The sequence below is a fragment of the Sinohyriopsis cumingii genome, chromosome 11, assembly GCF_028554795.1.
Source record: "Sinohyriopsis cumingii isolate HCF-2022 chromosome 11, ASM2855479v2, whole genome shotgun sequence".
Lineage (NCBI taxonomy): Eukaryota > Metazoa > Mollusca > Bivalvia > Unionida > Unionidae > Sinohyriopsis > Sinohyriopsis cumingii.
The window spans coordinates 110,671,596-110,691,277 of NC_142971.1; the positions used below are offsets into that span (position 1 = coordinate 110,671,596).

The window sequence follows — 19,682 nt, forward strand, 5'->3', positions numbered from 1 at the left end:
GTGGTGTTTTAACCTATTTGCGATTATTGTCTCCATTATTTTGCAAATATTGTTTGTAAGGGAGATGGGTCGGTACGAATTTATGTTGTTGGGATCTTTACCTAGCTTGGGGATTGGTATTACTATGGCCGGTTTCCATTTGGTGGGTAGTTGGCCTTTATCCCATATCCTATTAAAGAGTTTGATTATGGCTATTGTTATATTGATAGGTAGTTTTTTGTAGATAATGTAACCTAACTGATCCTTACCAGGGGATGTTTCACTTTTGGATCATAGGGCTATCTTCCATTCATGTACTGTGATGTCGCTATTTAGGTGAGATTCTTTTGTTCCTTGGTCTTGAAACATTTGAGGTTGGGTTCCCTCCATTAGTTTTTTGTGTTCTTGAAAGTTTTTGGTGTGATTATTGTTGCTACTCATGTTCGAAAAATGCTTCGCTAGGAGGTCTGCCTTATCTTTATTTGTTATGGCATTTTTAATTTTTGGGGTTGAGGTAGTTGCTTTCCCTTTTATGGCTTTTATCTTGTCCCATATTTGTTTTGAGTTTGATTTTAGACTCAGTTTAGAGCAAAAGGTTTGCCATAGATTAATTTTAGCAGTTTTTATAGTTTGTTTTAGTGCTTTTTCTTTATCTTTATATTACTGGAAGTAGACAGAATTTTTGGTGCGTTTATATTTACTTAAGGCCCTTTTTTTTGTCTTTATGTGCTATACTGCACTGTTTAGTCCACCATGGTACAGGGTTTTTATTTTGGATATTAGTTGTCTTTGGTATGCATCGGTTAGCTGCTTCTATAATTGTGTCTGTTATGTTATCATAATACATGTCAATACTTGGGCTTTCTAAGTTATCTGGATTTACTCTAGCTAGTAATAATTGGAATTGGTCCCAGTCTGCCTGTTGGTACCTCCATTTAGGTGGGGTTTTGTTAGGAATGTGTTGAGTTTTTGTTTGAATATTGAATGTGATGGGAAAATGGTCACTTCCTAACGTATCTTCCTGATCCACCCACCAATTTGTGATTTGAGCCAATTTTGGGGTAGTGATGGTTAGGTCTATGGCTGAGAGAGTGCCATCCTCAGGATTTAATCTAGTGTTCGACCCGTCATTTAAGATGACCAGATTGTTCTCAGTTATCCATTTTTCAACCATTTTTCCTCTTTGATCTTTCTTTTTACCTCCCCATAATTCTCTGTGTGTGTTGAAGTCGCCACAGATCATTAGATTGTTGTTGTTGTTATTAGTGATTGCCTTTAGTGAGATTAGGTTGGTAGGGCAGAAGGTACCCCCTGGGTCGTATGCATTTATTATTTGAATGTTTGTGGTTCCTATATTTATCATTACTGACATTATTTCGATGCTATTATTGATGTTTAGGTTAGTGGGTACTTCTATTACTTCATAGTAGAGTAGTGTATCTATTAAAAAAATTGCTAGTCCACCCCCTTCTGCCCCATGGGTCTGTTTTTAAAGATTCCCTGGGTATAGCCTTGTAGTTTGGGCAGGCGTTTGTGTTCTTGTGTTATGAGGGTTTCCTGTAGGTAGATTACGTCTGGTTTTACAGCCGTATTATTCAGTTTGTTCTGCAGTTCTGATAGGTTTTTAAAGATTCCTCTGCAGTTCCATTGCCAGATGGTGATTTTATTATTTTTTGTACTATTCATTTTTGACGTTGTCTTTATCTGTTAGTTTTGTGGTCCAATCAGCTAGTATGGTGAAAATGGTTTTGAGGGTTCTGATTATGTTACTGAGATCTTGCATTATGGTTTGTGTTGTTAGGTTCATTACTTCCTGTATTAATTCTGTGTTGGGGTGTGTGTTAGATCTGGGGATGTTTGGGGTGACAGTTTTGTTTGTATCTGGAGTGTTATCAGGGTGGTCATGGTTTGTTACAATGTGGGTTGTAGTTTTTGGTTCTTTTGTTTCCTGATTCGAGGGTATGTTTTGTGGTGCAATGTTTTCCCTTCTGATTCTGCGTGGAGAGTTTTGGTGCTCATTGATTGTTTCAGAGGTAGATTTTGGTGTGTTGGGGTTGTTTTTACAAATAATGTTTTTGGCAGAATGGTAGGTGAGGTGTTTTTCGTTCATTAAGTCCACTATTTGTTTCTCTTTTATTGCAAATCTGCATTCTGCCGATCTAGGATAATGGTTTTCTTTACAGTTAGCACATTTTTGTTTAATTGTGTGGCATTCTTCTTTGTGTTGACCTCCGCAGTACTTACATCTTGGTTTGAATCTACATCTGAGGGCATAGTGTCCCCAGTGCAGGCATTTGGTGCAAAATCTTGGCCTATTTATGTAGTTTTCCAGCTTATGGTACACTCCTGACTGTCCTAATTTTATTATTGAGGGTATTGGCTCGGTAGCCTCTATAACTGCTTTGTTTGTTCCTTGTCCCTTGTGATTTTTAAGATGATATACTTTGGTGGTCTGTGTTCCATTTGCTGTGAGTTTATGAAGTAGGAGTTCATTGCTTATGTCCTTGTTGTATCCGTTTAGTGCTATTACTTTTTTAAAGATAGTGGTTTTAGTGGGTTCAGCCAGAATAGTTGTGGTTTCACTGTGTTTGGAGTTTGAAGTGACTCGTGGTTTCCTCTGAGTGCTATGGTGTCTCTCTACTTTGACCTTTATTGGGCCTATAGTTTCAATCTGGATGAATTTTTCCACCTGTTGAATTGTGCTGCATTGGACAATGAGGTAGTTTCGCCTTGGTCTTATCAGTTTGAATTGTCCAGTGTGAATTTTGGCCTGTGCTGTCATAACACTACTGGTACTTAGACTAGTAATTCTGTTGCACCTGCTGCTTATGTATATGGTGTATTCGATGGAATGATAACTGTACATTTTGTTTTGGGGGTTATGTTGTTGTTTTATTTCCTGTTTTGAGTTAACCTTACTTGTGTTTTTTTTTGGGTTGTTTTGGGGTTTTAGCGGGCCCTTGCCATTACCTAGGTATGTGTTTTGGGTTGTTTGGGGTCTTTGGGTTGCCATATTAGTGATGCTGCTGGGTCGTTTTGTAGTGTCTAATTCATTGGATTTGTTCCCATAGGTTGGTGGTTCCCTTGCTGTTATTATCCCAGATGGTCCAGGAGTTTGGCTTGAGTGTCTAGTTTCTTTCCTAATGTTTTGATTTATTGTTGTTTGCTTGATTTCCTGTTGTTGGTTTGTTTGCATGCTTCTAGATAGAATTGGTTATTTCATTTTTGGTGAATTTTGGGGTGCTGGTTATGGTTATGTGGTCTAATTGTGGGGAGCTTAAGGTATGTAGGTTACTGTCAAATTCATTTGTTAGGTTTGGAATAGTGGTGTCTATATCTTCATTTGTGTTTGGTTTTTCCGCTTCCTTGATGACGATTGGCGGTAGTATTGGCATTGTATTTATATTGTTCCCTGGAGTGTAGTTTTGTATTTCTAGTAGTTTCTGTTGGTGGGGTGGGGGTGTGTTAATTATGTCTGCTGGTTTGTGGTTTGTTTGGTCTCTGTTTGAGACCAGAATTTGGGGTCCCAGTGTGATGTTGGTTGAATTCGAGTTTGCTGCGGTTGGTACTACTTGCGTTAATCTTGCTTGTTTTACATGTTTTATTGGTGCTGTTTGGAGTTGTGATACATCCAATATTTTTACTGATTTATTGATAGGGTTGTTTGGTGGTTTGTGTGTTTGCGTGTTTGGATTGAATAGAGCCATCTGTTTGGACCTAGTTTGCATTCTTCTACTTAAATTGCGTATAGCATAGATTTGTTTTTGTCCTAACCCAGTCTGCTCCTCTGCTATAAGTCTCTCCTTTGTTTTCTGTTACGTGTTCCTATCGTTCCTTTGTTTGATAGTTCCTTTGTTCTGTTCAATTCCTTTGTTCACGGCTTGGCGGTTTACAAATTGTTTCCTCCTCTTGGCATTATTTCTTTGCTCTTGTTTTCCAGTTCCTTTATTCTATTTTAATTGGTGATGGTGGTGGCCGCACTCAGTAGAACTTTTAAAATTATACACCAAGCCGGTTTTACACAGTAAACAAATCAAGCAAATTGAGAGATAGTTTGCTGTCTGGATAATTTACATGCATATGAAAATTATGAATTTTCCACAAATATCACATCTGTAAAGTCATTATTTTTGTGTACTGATGCACCTTGCAATCTCAGTGCTAGTCAGAAGTGGGCTAGGTAAACTAGGCTGCAGTTGCATACAAATAAAGAACACTCAAAAGATAATGTCTGGGTGTTTTCTGTTACAAAGAAAGAACATTTAAATGAGGTTTTAGTGTTTTCTGTTACAACTGAATACTTAAAAAATTATTTTGGTGTTTTCTGTTACAAATAAAGAATACCTGCTGCAGTTATGGCATTTTGCTTTTCTTTTTGTTCATGCAAATCTATGGCATTTGAGACAGTTTTCAATGGTTGTGTTTGACACATCTTTCCAATGAGTTATCTTTCTTGTTAAGAGTGATGCTGCCCATTTTTGTACAGGTGCCAATGGAGTCAAAGCAATCGCAACAGTAAGCTGAACTGATTACCCATATTCTTAAAATCCTCCACACGGGAAGAAGCATAGTTTCATTTTTAATGTTGTATACACTGGAAGTCAAAGCCCTCTCTGCATACTAGTCCAAATGGCTGAAAAGAATTTCCAGGAATCCAAGACAGCCTCTTGTCTTCAACTGCTGAGTACTGACACCATTTCTGATATTCTTGAGTGATAACATGATTTTGAAGAGTGCTTTAGACCACTCAGCCACTCGGGGCCCCAAGTCCTTTGGTAAAACCTATTGTCAACATGACCATAAATTAAGTAGAGATAAAAAAAAATTGAAGCTATACTGGCTATCCAATTGACACCATCTTCCTCGAAAATCCCATGTTGATATGACTTTCTTTTTAGAACTAGTGATAATGAGATTTTCAAAAGCATTATTATGGTTGCCAGAACATCACCAGATTCATTCTTGATTTTCAAGATGGATGAGTGACACCATTTTCATGTAAGACCAACTGGAAATCATAAGACATCTTAGTTAAACCAATCTTTTTCTTGTAAAGTATTTTTTCTCTCAATAATATTCACCAATCACAATACCTTAGGAGAATTACTACTACCTCGGAAATCCAGCCCTCCCAGACTAATCACTTTAGCTAAGAAGGTAATCATTACCTGCCCGTATAGGATAGGTAGCAGTTAGATATCTCCCTTTCTTACTGGGATTGGCACCATATCCCATGAATACTTCAGTTATTACTATAGCAGAGTGCATGCTCTCTAAATGGATGTAACTGTGGAGTGTCTGGGAGGGTGCATGTGTATTAGACTTAAGAAAGTATTACTGAAGAAATATTTTTCTACAAAAAAATTAATCTTTTTCAAATTTGCTACCCAATCATAACTTAGGAGAATAGATAAGAGGTGGAGGGAGTTACATCCCTTTACCCAGAAGAGGCCTTCTCAGGTGACTTAAGGTATATGAGGCAGCTTCTTGATAGATAACCCAGCTGGAGGATATATTCCATATGCCTGGCCATGGTTTCTGTGAGGGAAAAATTTCCCACCTACAAATCCAGTGGAAGTCAGAAAGTTGCATCTACAGGAAGCTGCCAAAGACTCAGGACAGTAAATATGCATCACCAGGTCTAGCTGAGCCTTTTGGGAAGAAAGATCTTGGAGGTAAAAGCTGGAGGACATTGACTCTTTACCTCCATCCCATGGCTTGTATGTCAGCTAGGAAACAGTTTCGCTTGAATACAATGTTTTCTGCAACTGCCTTAACTTCATAATCTGAGATGCATAGTAAGTTCATTTCATTTTGGATTAATTCTTGAAATGTACAGTGGCTAACCCGTTCTGTCAAGGCTGCAAGTGCCGGTGCTTCTATGTCCTTGCCCTCCTTGACAGGTAAGAAGAAGAGGCTAAATCACCTTAAATCCACTGATTCAGATCTTTTCAAGTACAACTTCCGAGCTATCACTGTGTACTGTAGACAACCCTGAGATGAAGTGTCCAGAGTAGACAGGATTTCCACTGCAGCACAAATATCTGATTTCTCAGGAGTGGGAGCCTGTTCTTGGCAATGAAAGCAGGGGCAGTCACGAGTCTAATAAAAATAATGATGATGATGACAATAACTACAGTGATATTTGAAGCATGATGTTTGTTCAAAAACAAACTTTAAAAGGTGAACCAGTACAGAGCAGTTTCCTGTGTACATTGGCCAGTTTTGCATTTTCCCCATGGGTGGCTGGTGTTGACAGGTCTGAATGTAATTCCCTTTAAAGAGAACATTCCTCCAGTTTGAATTTGGTAGAAAATGCCACAAAACCTGTATATGGATTGCGAGGCCTCTATGTTTACAGAGTGTGCTATTTGGCATGAATGAAAATAGTGACTGAAGTGTTCACGGGATTTGGCACCAATCCCTGTACCAAGGGGAGATCACTCTAACTTTCACCTATTATGGCAGAAAACGTTTAGCTTCTTAGCTGGATGACTTGATTTGCAAGGTAGTAGTAGTTCTCCAAAGGTGTAATGATCAATTTACACATCTGAAGATGAAACTCATGCTGATATTCAGAAGAAGTAGCAATATCATGATTTTCAAGATGTACAAGTGGCACAATTTTCCTTTGGGACCAACTAGACTTTGAATGTTGTGTCATGTTTTATGGTAATCCTCAAAATAATTTAGGTGAATTAGTGAAAACAAACTTGTGCAAATAAATGGAGGGGATGACAGACAATGGACAACCAGTCATCAATAAGCTCTTGTGGTCTCGGACCAGAGGAGATACAAATTATTTTGATAAGCTGAAGAATGATAAGAATAAGATGATCCATCAAAATTATAAAAATATTAAGATCTGGTTACCTGCCATTGTCTGTACTTCTCAGACATAAGAAAGATACCAAAAAAAGTTTGGCAGGCCAGAGAAGATGTGGCTATAGGGTAATCAAAGCAGTTTCAAGGTCTGATCCTCATCTAATCAATCACTTAGTTTAAATGATGGGTAAAACATGCCTAAGTTTATGTTCCAAACTGTATTTTGTCCATCAGTTAAACAACAGTCTTGGTGACTGGAAACATTATGCACTGCTAAAAATGATAATACATGTTATGTATACAACCTAACTTTTGTCCACTTAGTTCATCCATCTTCTGTTGGTTTCTCTGTAGCTGTTCCTGTGTGGTGACAAGATCTCCACGGACTGTTGTCAGGTTCTCATTAAGGACAGACAACTGCATATCAAAACGGGCCCTTTCCTCATCGAGCTCTCTCTGAACATTTTCCTTTTCATTCTGTACACTGTCCTAGAACACCATACATGTAGAAAATGTGTATTATTATCATTGCATACATGAATGTTTCAGAAAAAAGTAGCAAAATCTTTACAATGTGGAAATTTTCCTATAATCTGTGTTGTTTGTCTTTCAACTTTAACTTTAGCTATAAAAGAATCATCTAAGCAATAGGGTGTACAGCTTTTATAACATTTTTCAGTTGGAAATGGATTTTTTTTTTTTACATTATGAATTTAAATACAATATAATTAAATATTTTTTAATGAAGTTGTCAAATAAAAGTAACTGCTAGATTAAATGATGTCAAATAACAGCGATAAGACAGTACAATATCTACTAGATTAAATGATGCCAGATAAAAGTGATTTGAGAATGGAATAAAATCTGACCAGATAAACACCAGATTTTGACAGACAAACCAACAGCTCATTTGATAATCTACAAAACCATTTTTCTCACTGGAAACTACATTAGTTCTGCAGTATAAGAAAACTGTTTACGACTGAAAAAATGGATCAGACCTTTAAGCATCTGCTGTAAATATGAATTATTGTTTTTGGTCTATTTTCAGTCCTCTAATTCCTTTTGAAGAGAAAATATAACATTTTTGAGTACTGATAAAAAGGACCATTACTGTAAAGTTACTGATTCAGTGTTTTTGTGGAAATAAGAATAAGTCTGAACTATCAGTAAAAATAATTTACATTACAATCTAAAGAACTTACACATTTTGTTTGAAGTGCTGAATTCTCTTCTCTTAACATATGCTGAACGTTTGCAGCATTTGCCTTAACTCTCTCAATTTCCTCTTTTGTCTGAAAAGAATTTAATGATTTTAATCTCTTTTGCTGTCTAGTGATATATCAAGGAATTAGATTGCTCCACCTTTTTATTAACATTTAATAATTCTGCAGCAATTTAAGGTTAAATTTATATTTAAAAAATATGAATTTTACTCAGCAATAAATGTCTGATACTCTAGCAAGAATGAGAAAAATATAAATATGAGGTTTGGTATGAAATAAACTTAAGCTGATGTGCTAAACCGAAATGTACTCTAATGGAACACTTTTTGTATGCACTCTAACCTACTGCATATGTTGAAACTTCCTTAAATGTTTAAATGATACACTCTAACCTACTGCATATGTTGAAACTTCCTTAAATGTTTAAATGATATACTCTAACCTACTGCATATGTTGAAACTTCCTTAAATGTTTAAATGATACACTCTAACATGCTGAAATTATGAAGATTGGCATTATCAAAGTACCCTGGAAATGTCATAATAACCTTTCATAAAGACATATACTACACTGTAAAACAGAAATATTTTACAAGACTGCCCTTGCTTTTGAAGAGACATAAAAAAGCCCCAAAAGGTTTTGGTTGTTGATAAAGTTGTATACATTGATGTTGTACTGACCTTTTGGGCCTCTTCTTCATATCCAGAAATTCTGTTCTGAATCTCAAGTTTCTGTGCAATTAAGATTTCCCTAGCATCCTCCAGTGTGGAAACTTCCTGAAAATTTTGTCATATTAAAAATATGAAAAATTTACAAAGAACAACATTATAACTTATTCTCTCTCTCTCTCTCTCTCTCAATAGACAGGTAACAGGGATGTACAAAAAAATAAAATAGTGTGAGTCAGAATTAGTCAATATCCCCTAGAAAAGTACCATTTTCTTCCACACCATTTCAAGACCCTATTTAAAGACTGGCATGCTGTCTTTTTCAAGTGCTGTCCTCTTCCTTATCAACGGTTTTCTCTTGACCATGTTACTGGTATTTTGAAGAATTTCTGTATTTATTCAAACTGGAATAAAACAACTGTTTCATTAAGAAATTGTTTCTAACTACAAGTGGCACACCACTCTGATCATAAGTCAGTACCAAGAAAAAGAAGACTTAGTCCATAAAATCTCTTTAACTGCACTTCATGCACTGCTCCTTCAATTTAGCACACCCATATAACTCACAAACCCACTTATAATGCTGGGGCAGGTATGGATCCCAATGTTTCTTAAAATACTAAAATAACAGGTCCCTGTTTGCTAAACATGAATAAAATTGGAATCAAAATTGGTAAAGGAAACCTTGATATCTCACTTTACTCTCAAAAACAGCAGAAAGTGCCCAGGAATTTGGAATCAACATCATGAAATTCAAAACTTTTAATTATAAGTCATATAGTGATAATATATTTTGTTAATTTTTAAAAAAAGTCTCAGCATATTGAAAACACACACACACACACAAATGTATGTGCACAAAGTAGGATATACAGACATAAATAAAATATACATGTGTTATTACCTGTTTTCTGTCCTCTTTTTCTTTCTCTAAAGATTTCCTTAAATTTGCAGTATCTTTTTCAAATGAATCACACATTGATTTTGTGTCTCCATATTGTTTCCTTAGCGTAATCAATTCATCTTCCATGGAGGTCTAAAAAGAGATAAGAAAATGCTGCACATTCCTGTAAAATCTTGACCAGACCTTGTGTCATGTTGATTGCAATCTCTGTAATTACTAATTTCTAAATTATCACAAATAATTGTAATCAGACATTTTACGATTACCAGTACTTGTAATTGAATCTGAATGAAAAATTGGAATGTAAACAAGATAAATATGGAGGGTTTTTGGAACTCCATAGAAATAATATATGACTATACTTTCAATTTGTATCATTTACCATGTTTTACTGCATTTTATAACCTTCCAATACTTTGCATAAAGTAACCATCCAATACCTTGCATAAAGTAATCATCCAATACCTTGCATAAAGTAACCATCCAATACCTTGCATAAAGTAACCATCCAATACCATGCATAAAGTAACCTTCCAATACCATGCACAAATTAACCATCCAATACCTTGCATAAAGTAACCATCCAATACCATGCATAAAGTAACCATCCAATACCTTGCATAAAGTGACCATCCAATACCATGCATAAAGTGACCATCCAATACCTTGCATAAAGTAACCTTCCAATACCATGTATAAAGTAACCTTCCAATAGCATGCATAAAGTAACCATCCAATACCATGCATAAAATAACCTTCCAATACCATGCATAAAGTAACCTTCCAATACCATGCATAAAGTAACCATCCAATACCTTGCATAAAGTAACCTTCCAATACCTTGCATAAAGTAACCATCCAATACCATGCATAAAGTAACCTTCCAATACCATGCATAAAGTAACCATCCAATACCTTGCATAAAGTAACCATCCAATACCTTGCATAAAGTAACCTTCCAATACCATGCATAAAGTAACCTTCCAATACCATGCATAAGTAACCTTCCAATAACATGCATAAAGTAAGCATCCAATACCTTGCATAAAGTAACCTTCCAATACCATGCATAAAATAACTTTCCAATACAATGTACAAAGTAACATTTCAATACCATGCATAAAGTAACCATCCAATACCATGCATAAAGTAACCATCCAATACCTTGCATAAAGTAACCTTCCAATACCTTGCATAAAGTAACCTTCCAATACCATGCATAAAGTAACCTTCCAATACTATGCATAAAATAACTTTCCAATACCATGTACAAAGTAACATTCCAATACCATGCATAAAGTAACCATCCAATACCTTGCATAAAGTAACCATCCAATACCTTGCATAAAGTAACCTTCCAATACCTTGCATAAAGTAACCTTCCAATACCATGCATAAAGTAACCATCCAATACCTTGCATAAAATAACCATCCAATACCTTGCATAAAGTAACCATCCAATACCTTGCATAAAGTAACCATCCAATACCATGCATAAAGTAACCTTCCAATACCTTGCATAAAGTAACCTTCCAATACATTGCATAAAGTAACCATCCAATAACTTGCATAAAGCAACCATCCAATACCTTGCATAAAGTAACCTTCCAATACCATGCATAAAGTAACCATCCAATACCTTGCATAAAGTAACCTTCCAATACCTTGCATAAAGTAACCTTCCAATACCATGCATAAAGTAAGCATCCAATACCTTGCATAAAGTAACCTTTCAATACCATGCATGAAGTAAGCATCCAATACCTTGCATAAAGTAACTTTCCAATACCTTGCATAAAGTAACCTTCCAATACCTTGCATAAAGTAACCTTCCAATACCATGCATAAAGTAACCATCCAATACCTTGCATAAAATAACCATCCAATACCTTGCATAAAGTAACCATCCAATACCTTGCATAAAGTAACCATCCAATACCATGCATAAAGTAACCTTCCAATACCTTGCATAAAGTAACCTTCCAATACGTTGCATAAAGTAACCATCCAATAACTTGCATAAAGCAACCATCCAATACCTTGCATAAAGTAACCTTCCAATACCATGCATAAAGTAAGCATCCAATACCTTGCATAAAGTAACCTTCCAATACCTTGCATAAAGTAACCTTCCAATACCATGCATAAAGTAAGCATCCAATACCTTGCATAAAGTAACCTTTCAATACCATGCATGAAGTAAGCATCCAATACCTTGCATAAAGTAACTTTCCAATACCTTGCATAAAGTAACCTTCCAATACCATGCATAAAGTAAGCATCCAATACCTTGTACAAAGTAACCTTCCAATACCATGCATAAAGTAACCATCCAATACCATGCATAAAGTAACCTTCCAATACCTTGCATAAAGTAACCTTCCAATACCATGCATAAAATAACCATCCAATACCTTGTATAAAGTAACCTTCCAATACCATGCATAAAGTAACCTTCCAATACCATGCATAAAGTAACCATCCAATACCATGCATAAAGTAACCTTCCAATACCATGCATAAAGTAACCTTCCAATACCTTGTATAAAGTAACCAAAAAATTGGTTCTGTTGGACCTTTTAAGTTTTAAATGAGAAACTACAGAATCACTCAGCCATAGTTTGGCCTAAGACATGAGACACTACAGAATGCTGTGACCAAATTTTAGGTAATCATCCAGATGAGGATTTATCAACATTCACCACCCAAATTTGGGTTATGCCTCCTCTACCTGATTAGAAATTTCATTCCATGAGGACTGTCAGTGTTCAATGAAAAAATAGGGAATCTCTTCAGAAAAACTTGCCTATGTTCTTGTGAACCTTTTCTGTTCCAACTGGCAGCAATGACATTTTGGCCAGACATGGTCAGTAAAACAAATTTCAATTTAAACAATGCAAACTAAATGACAAGAATTTCAAATAATATATTATACTTATGGGTTTACAAACACTAAGTTCTTATATCTTTCCTTCATTTATCCACATCTTAATGAAATCTACTATATTAGTCCTAAATTCAACTACATCTAGACTATCATACTAATGTTAAGACACAACATAAAAAAATCAGCATACTTTATGTGTCATTTTCTGACGGTCATAGTTTAAGTGTCAGACTAAATTATATCACCACACAGGCAATACATGCAGTATTGCTACTGTGCCAAGATGACCTCTTGAGCTACTTTCTTTACTAATTTAGGAAAATGTCTATCCTTTGATATGATGGCTTCCATATTTATTTCACTCTTCTTTTTTCTTTCTCCCTCTCCATACTCCATCTCTTGCATGATGAGGTGAACAAGTCATAAATAAAATAATGTGCCACACTGTATGTAACCAATGAGAAGGATCTATTCAAAAAATACCCAACAACAAACTCTAAACAACTTGCAGATCTGAAGTAGCATATTTAAAACAGTTTTTCACTAGGAATCTTGCAAATTGGTATTCAGCAAACATATGACAACCAGTATTTTTTTTCAATATTCAGTGCCACCAATACATCATATGCATTCCAACAAATAACACAAGTTTTAGGGCAAAACTCATGAACAATTACAATACGTAGCTTTCATTACACTCTTGTGTTTGATAACATTCACGTCATAGAGCATGGGTGGATAGCAAACCAAAATTAAGTGACTATTGAAATTTGTGTAATAAGTCAATTACTGAATTGTGCTGCCATTTTGTCAAGGTCACAGAATTTACAACTGAATGCAGGCACAACAAAATAAATATGCAACATCAAAAAAAATAGGTAAAATTCACAATCACCAAATATGCAACACATAGGTAAAACTCACAATCACCAAATATGCAACACATAGATAGGTAAAACTCACAATCACCAAATATGCAACACCTAGATAGGTGAAACTCACAATCACCAAATAATCAACACCTAGATAAGTAAAAATCACCATCACCAAATATGCAACATATAGATAGGTGAAACTCACAATCACCGAAATATGCAACTCCTAGATAGGTAAAACTCACAAACAGTGAAAATGCAACATCCAAAATATAAGCTCATAAACAGTTCAATATACAACACGTAAGTTGGTAAAGGTCACTATCACTGAAATCTTTAGTTTACAAGAACCTTGCTCAGAAGGTTGTCAGATTTGACTGCTCTGTGATGCTACCACCACTCCAGAAATGTTCAGACTATCAATCCATAAGTGTTTAAGAAAAAAAAATTGCTTCATTTTCATATTAAAACAGTCATTACTGGTAATTCAATAAAATAAAACCAGTTTATTAGAAAATAGTCATAAATTATTGGAAAATTCTGGAACATAATTTTAATACAGTTACAGTAATACATCTTTCTTGTTTATAAGTGAAAAACACATTTGCACAGAATAGAAAAGGATCCATGTGGAACATTTTCCACCTAAAAAATGAACACTCTTTTTAGTTTGCCACTCATAACAATACAAAGTTTCTACTTCACTCATGGAGTATATATCTAGTAAACAATGTGGATATTTATTATATACTTAAAGGTGAAATATTGAAACTTATCAGCAAAATAATTTTCATACTTTTTCATTTATATATTTTCACATCTGAAAACTATATTTTCACTTGTTAAAAAATATGATTTTGCATCATGCCATGTGATGCCTGATTGTGTTTCGACTATAGAAGCTGTATACAAGGACATAAAAATGAGAAACTGTATTACATTTCTGACATGAAAATTAATTTTGCTGAAGAAATCTGATGTTTGTGTCTCTATGAAGTTATCTGCCCTTACCTCATTTACAAGAATGATAACATCTTGTGATGCATTGTTAAATTGAACTTGCTTTGTTGTCAGATTTGATAAAATAGTTTTAAAATTTTTAAAATAAGTAATTAACTGTGGCAGATTAGGTCATTCCAATCCTATCACACTCTTAAGCAACTGATATTTCTTTGATCACTGTATGAAAGTGAAGTGAATTTAAGATGAGAGGGTGGTGTGTTGTGCTTGAAGAGTGAGTCTAATCTTATATGCTTTGATTCTGGAGCAAATCTGGCATCTAATAAAAATATTTATTTTGTGTCCTGTGTAAATACAAGATATATTATTGTGGCACAAAAAATGCCACTCATTAAAATATCACCTTTTTCATACCACACAATAAAAAATATCTGGTACTAAAGAAGGAAAAGAAAATATCCTTTATGTATTATTAAACTAAATTATTACCAGTATAGAGATTACTTACATTCTGCTTCTGTAATTCATCTTTCTTTTTCCGGACTTCCTGTAGCTCACTATCTAACTCTACCATCTGTTTATTCATTGCATTTCTGACCTGAAAAAAGTAAAAAATAAAATATGTGTGTGTTTGGATGATTTCTATGTTCAAGGTTAAATGTCAAGTGAATTTGGGGCATAAATAAGATGCTTGCCAACTTTAATTTGTCCACCTCAACTGTATTTTTTAATCTTGTATATCATGATAAATAGATTAATAAAAGGAGTTAAAATGTGCACAAAGAAATACAAAAACAACTGCAATGGCCTGAAAATCTGACAGGTAATTAACATATGAATTCAAAATAACAAGCCGACAAAATGTTGTGTCTGTATGCCTATGTCAAGTGGGTTTTGTTCATAATCATATTATGATGTAAATCTAATCAGGTCATCAACTAACGACCATAACAGAGTGAATAAAATTTCACGAATCTATGTTTCAGCTTAAACGGATTTGGGTCTGTCATACAGACTTATGAAGTATGGATGTATGAGTGAACAGCAGCAAAACAATATGCCCCTTCTGTTTTCACATTTGGGGCATAAATAAGAACAAATTAAAACAAGGCTGATGAAAAGTTAAATGTAGACTGTAGAGGTATTGAAGTGTTGCTTGTCATATGACACCATTTGAGGAGTAGTTTTAGTTCCATTTTAATGTTGTTAGCATAGGAGAAGTTTTAATACTGTTTAATTCTATTAAGCCATGTGCTGTTTGTCCTTCAGGTTCAAAGATGATCATGACATCACGAAATAGTTTGGTTTCTGTGAGTATTCAAGTGAATGACCAGGCCAGTTTATGCGGTGAAGTCTGTGGTACACTGCACAGCAGGTGATGTTGCTTGGGTTTGCTTCATCAATTGAGGAAATGCTGCAGTTACATAGCTTGCTACTGCACTGCCTCTATAATTCTACTCCATTCAAAGTCAGTAGCTGCAGTATGGATGAGACTTTACCAGAAAGAGTGATTGAGTTAAAGGTTTACAAATCTCAAGGTCAATCTTTAAGTGTTTCAAGGAATCTTTGAAAAATTTCTTCTGACCTCACTGAAATCACTTTCCCTCCATCAACTTACCATACAAGATCTTTAGCATTGATTCTCACGTCCAGATGATGTGGTTTGCTCATCTCAACTGTAATTTTATCAGCAGAGTGTGCATGCATGGAATAGCTGCAAGTGTGAGAACCTAGAGTCTGAATTCCTGTCTTGCCATCTTATCAGTTTCCTCAGGCAGCCCATGTGAACATAATTCAGCTTCTTGGCATGACATCTGTACACAGTTCAGTTGTATGCATACAGTTGGGTTGGCAACACAGTGGCTCTGTAGTCCTTCAGTTTTGTTTGTAGACTGATGACTCTGTGCTCCCACATATGTGCACTGCCTTCTAAAGGCCATAATTACTTGAGCAATCCTGGCATTACTTTCATCATCAATGTGAGCTGCACACGACAGTGTGCTGCTAAGATATGTGAACCTGACCACTGCCAGGAGGATTTGGCCTTTACAGTGATGGGAATCTCTAATTAAGACTTTCTTGATGAAGACTGGTGCATTGCCTGTCTTCTGGATACTGATTGTTATGCCAAAACTGTCACAAGCTGAAAAGAAATGGTCCATACTTTTGTCAGACTCAGATTTGGCATTCTGGGAACAGTCATCAGCAAACAGATCACAAACAGTCACTTCCTGTAACTTCTTCACCTGCAGTCTCCTCAAATGAAAGATCTAGCCATTAGTCTGGTATCTGATGTTGATCCCAGTGTCACAGTTATGGAAGGCATCCATAAGCATGGCAGAGAACATTACAATGAAATGGGGTGGGGTCAATACAGAGCTTTGCTTGACTCCATTAGTGACTGGCAATGACTCAGATGATTTGCCATTATCTTTGACATGAGCAAACATGCCATCATGGAACTGCTGAACCATCATAATGAATTTCTGTATGGCTGTTAAGCCAACCAGTGGTACTGCACAGAGTATGAATGTGGCCATCACTTTTCCTTGTTATAGAGCAAGCACATGGACCATGGTCAATATGTCTAATGCCCCTTTATTCATGATGACACACAACTAACAATATGGTTAAATATGAGATGGTAGAATAATACAAGTGTACAATTCCAATATTTATATCCTGCAAAGGATACTAACATAAACATTTCAAGTGTTGTTGCTACAGTGAATATGAACTAAAATTTGCAAATTTACACCAATGATAACTAATGCTTCAAACTTGCTCTTTCACAATTTAAGTATTAAAACTGTTAAAATTAATCCATACAAAATCTGACTCTAATCATATAGCAAATACTTAAAGCACTGCCTTTTTCAGACAATGAGATATAAAATTTATTCTCACTTAGCTCACATTTATAAAAACCTGGCCTGACTTCCTCTAAAAGAACTTAGGCCTGGACTGAATCCAGCAATCTGACTGGCTGAAATTCAAGTCCACCTTGAAACTGACTGATCAAATATTATGTCTAGGCTTAATTTTTAAACTTATGTTGGTGAAACTGAAACCTGGTCAAACATTGCATTTACATGTGTATAATACAAAGACTCAAATCTTCCTGCCATTGCATAACTGTCATGGTATATACTATTTAGGGCCACATTCCCCCTTCTGTTCAAAACAAAGTAAATATTTTCTAAACATGGGGGGATTTATCAAAGTAAACAAAGGTAGAGTTTGCAATTTCATGGATAATTTATTAACACTTGTTTGACTTTCTGGGTACATTTTGAGAAACCAGCATAAATTCCTGCAATCACATATCATTGTACAGACCCCAAAACACATCTTGTTCACTTGAACCCACAGAACAAACAATGCAGACCCTGACCTGTGAGCACAGTATGTGATGGCAGATCTGGGTCAATGTTATCCATATCAGAATGTGGTTATGCAAAATAAAAATACTGAAATAGTTTCATGGGACCAAAAACAACATTTGCTATCAGTTACTGTGCAAAAAACCTTTCTTTCAAAATACTTTTTTAAAAAAAGATCAAGATTCAAGATCAAAGAGTTATTTTGAGTAACTGTTATCCAAACCTGCTCCTGGATACATGACTTAATTGATTTTAATTGATATCAATTTTGTGGATGTGTAAAACATGATCTATTGATGGATATTTAAATTCACAGATGAATCCCTGATGTCTGTTGCCCTCAAAAGTGGAAAACCTTTCATTAGATCTGTGTCTTGAAACAGCCCAAAAATCTCTGACAACTGGTAAGTCATAAAAAATAATTCACAATAAATGACTGACAGAAAAATGAAAACAATTACTTTTTCTATTCTTGTGGAATACTGAAATAATAATAATTTAGCATCATTACATTTCACAGATTTAATAAATACTGTACATTACCAATAAAAAGTACTGCAAGATAAGGATGAACTAAACATAATCTATCTTACACTGTAGTTATTACTGTTTAATCGTTGCCTGAATTCAGTGTTCTCTTTTGCATAAATGTATTGCTGATAAAAATGTACTGAATCACAATATTTACAGCAAGTGGAATAAGGAGTCCATCACCACTACATATATTGTCAACAGCAAGGAAACTTACTTCACTGAGTTCCTCAAAGGAATTATTGAGTTCTGTCTCCCTATCCTTGGTCTTTGCAAGGTCATCTTGAGTTAAGGTCAACTTCTGCTGAAGGTCACTTAACTCTTTCTTTAGCTTTTCAACTTCACTTTGGAGTCTGGTAACATGTTCTGATGTTTCCTGTAGCAAGTTAATACAAGTATCTGTACAACATATTAAACTAAAATGATTACCTGTAAGAGTGAAATACATTTTCTGCACAACATATTGAACTGAAATGATTACCTGTAAGAGTGAAATAAATTGTCTGTACAACATATTGAACTGAAATTATTACCGATAAGCGTGAAATAAATTGACAACATATCAAACTGAAATGATTTATTGTAAGAGTTAAATGAATTAGTTTAAAAAGAAAACTATTTTTTTTCCCAAAGAAAGAACAGAGTAACCTTGTATATCCAAACAATTGTGTTAATATCTATGATTTGGATTCTTATTCCGTTACGGGATCTAGAGTAACAAACCTGTTCTAATTTATTCCCAATACTTGTAATTAAGAAATAATACTAATGACTGGATATGAGATATATATTTCAACAGATAATACCATTGTTTAGTTTTGTAATTTTAAATAAATCCTAATCATGCTGCTGTATGCCAGGGGATTATTTAACATAAAAAACAGTTATTTACCTTTTGAAACAGATATCTCATTTCATGTCATTACTTTAATTATAATATGAAAAAAATTAAGATTTTGTAGACTAACTGCACAGCATAACAACATGCAAGTATCTTGCACAACATCTGAATGCATATTCCAATTAAGATATTGGATGAACATGTCACAGTAAGCATTACAACTAATGATGCAAGCCTTCACTGGAGGAAACTAGTATAATCCCTTCCCCACATTATAAAGGGAAGCAAAACGGAATCTTGGAATTCAGGTTTAACAACATTTGGAGAAATTATAACATCCAGACCCCAATGCAGCTGTACTTTCTTGCCTATGGTAATTGGCACCAAAAATAACAAGGATTTTCCAATAAAAATGTTGATACCTGACCTTGGATTGTTCATAAGTATTTCCATTCATTCAAAAATGTATATGAATCAGGTATAAGCAGAAATTGGCACAAACAAAACATCTCAACTTGATAAATCCAGTTCATATACAGACAATGAAGCCTGCACTATATCTAGTCTAAGAACTATAATTACAGTTGGTAATGACTGTCTTC

At 35.0% G+C, this 19,682-nt stretch overlaps 1 protein-coding gene across 7 annotated transcripts in view; it reads right to left on the reverse strand.

Annotated features, from left to right (window-relative positions):
* Positions 1 to 19,682, reverse strand: part of LOC149789290 (uncharacterized) — a 163,096-nt gene that overhangs the window by 26,669 nt on the left and 116,745 nt on the right. For all 7 annotated transcript variants that reach the window (XM_089975487.1, XM_089975489.1, XM_089975486.1 and 4 more), the window contains 6 exons: positions 18,457 to 18,615; positions 14,834 to 14,923; positions 9,604 to 9,735; positions 8,712 to 8,807; positions 8,010 to 8,099; positions 7,110 to 7,293 (listed from right to left, as the gene is read on the reverse strand). In XM_089975487.1, the coding sequence (XP_089831613.1) occupies positions 7,110 to 7,293; positions 8,010 to 8,099; positions 8,712 to 8,807; positions 9,604 to 9,735; positions 14,834 to 14,923; positions 18,457 to 18,615 (751 nt within the window). The remainder of the gene's footprint in view (positions 1 to 7,109; positions 7,294 to 8,009; positions 8,100 to 8,711; positions 8,808 to 9,603; positions 9,736 to 14,833; positions 14,924 to 18,456; positions 18,616 to 19,682) is intronic.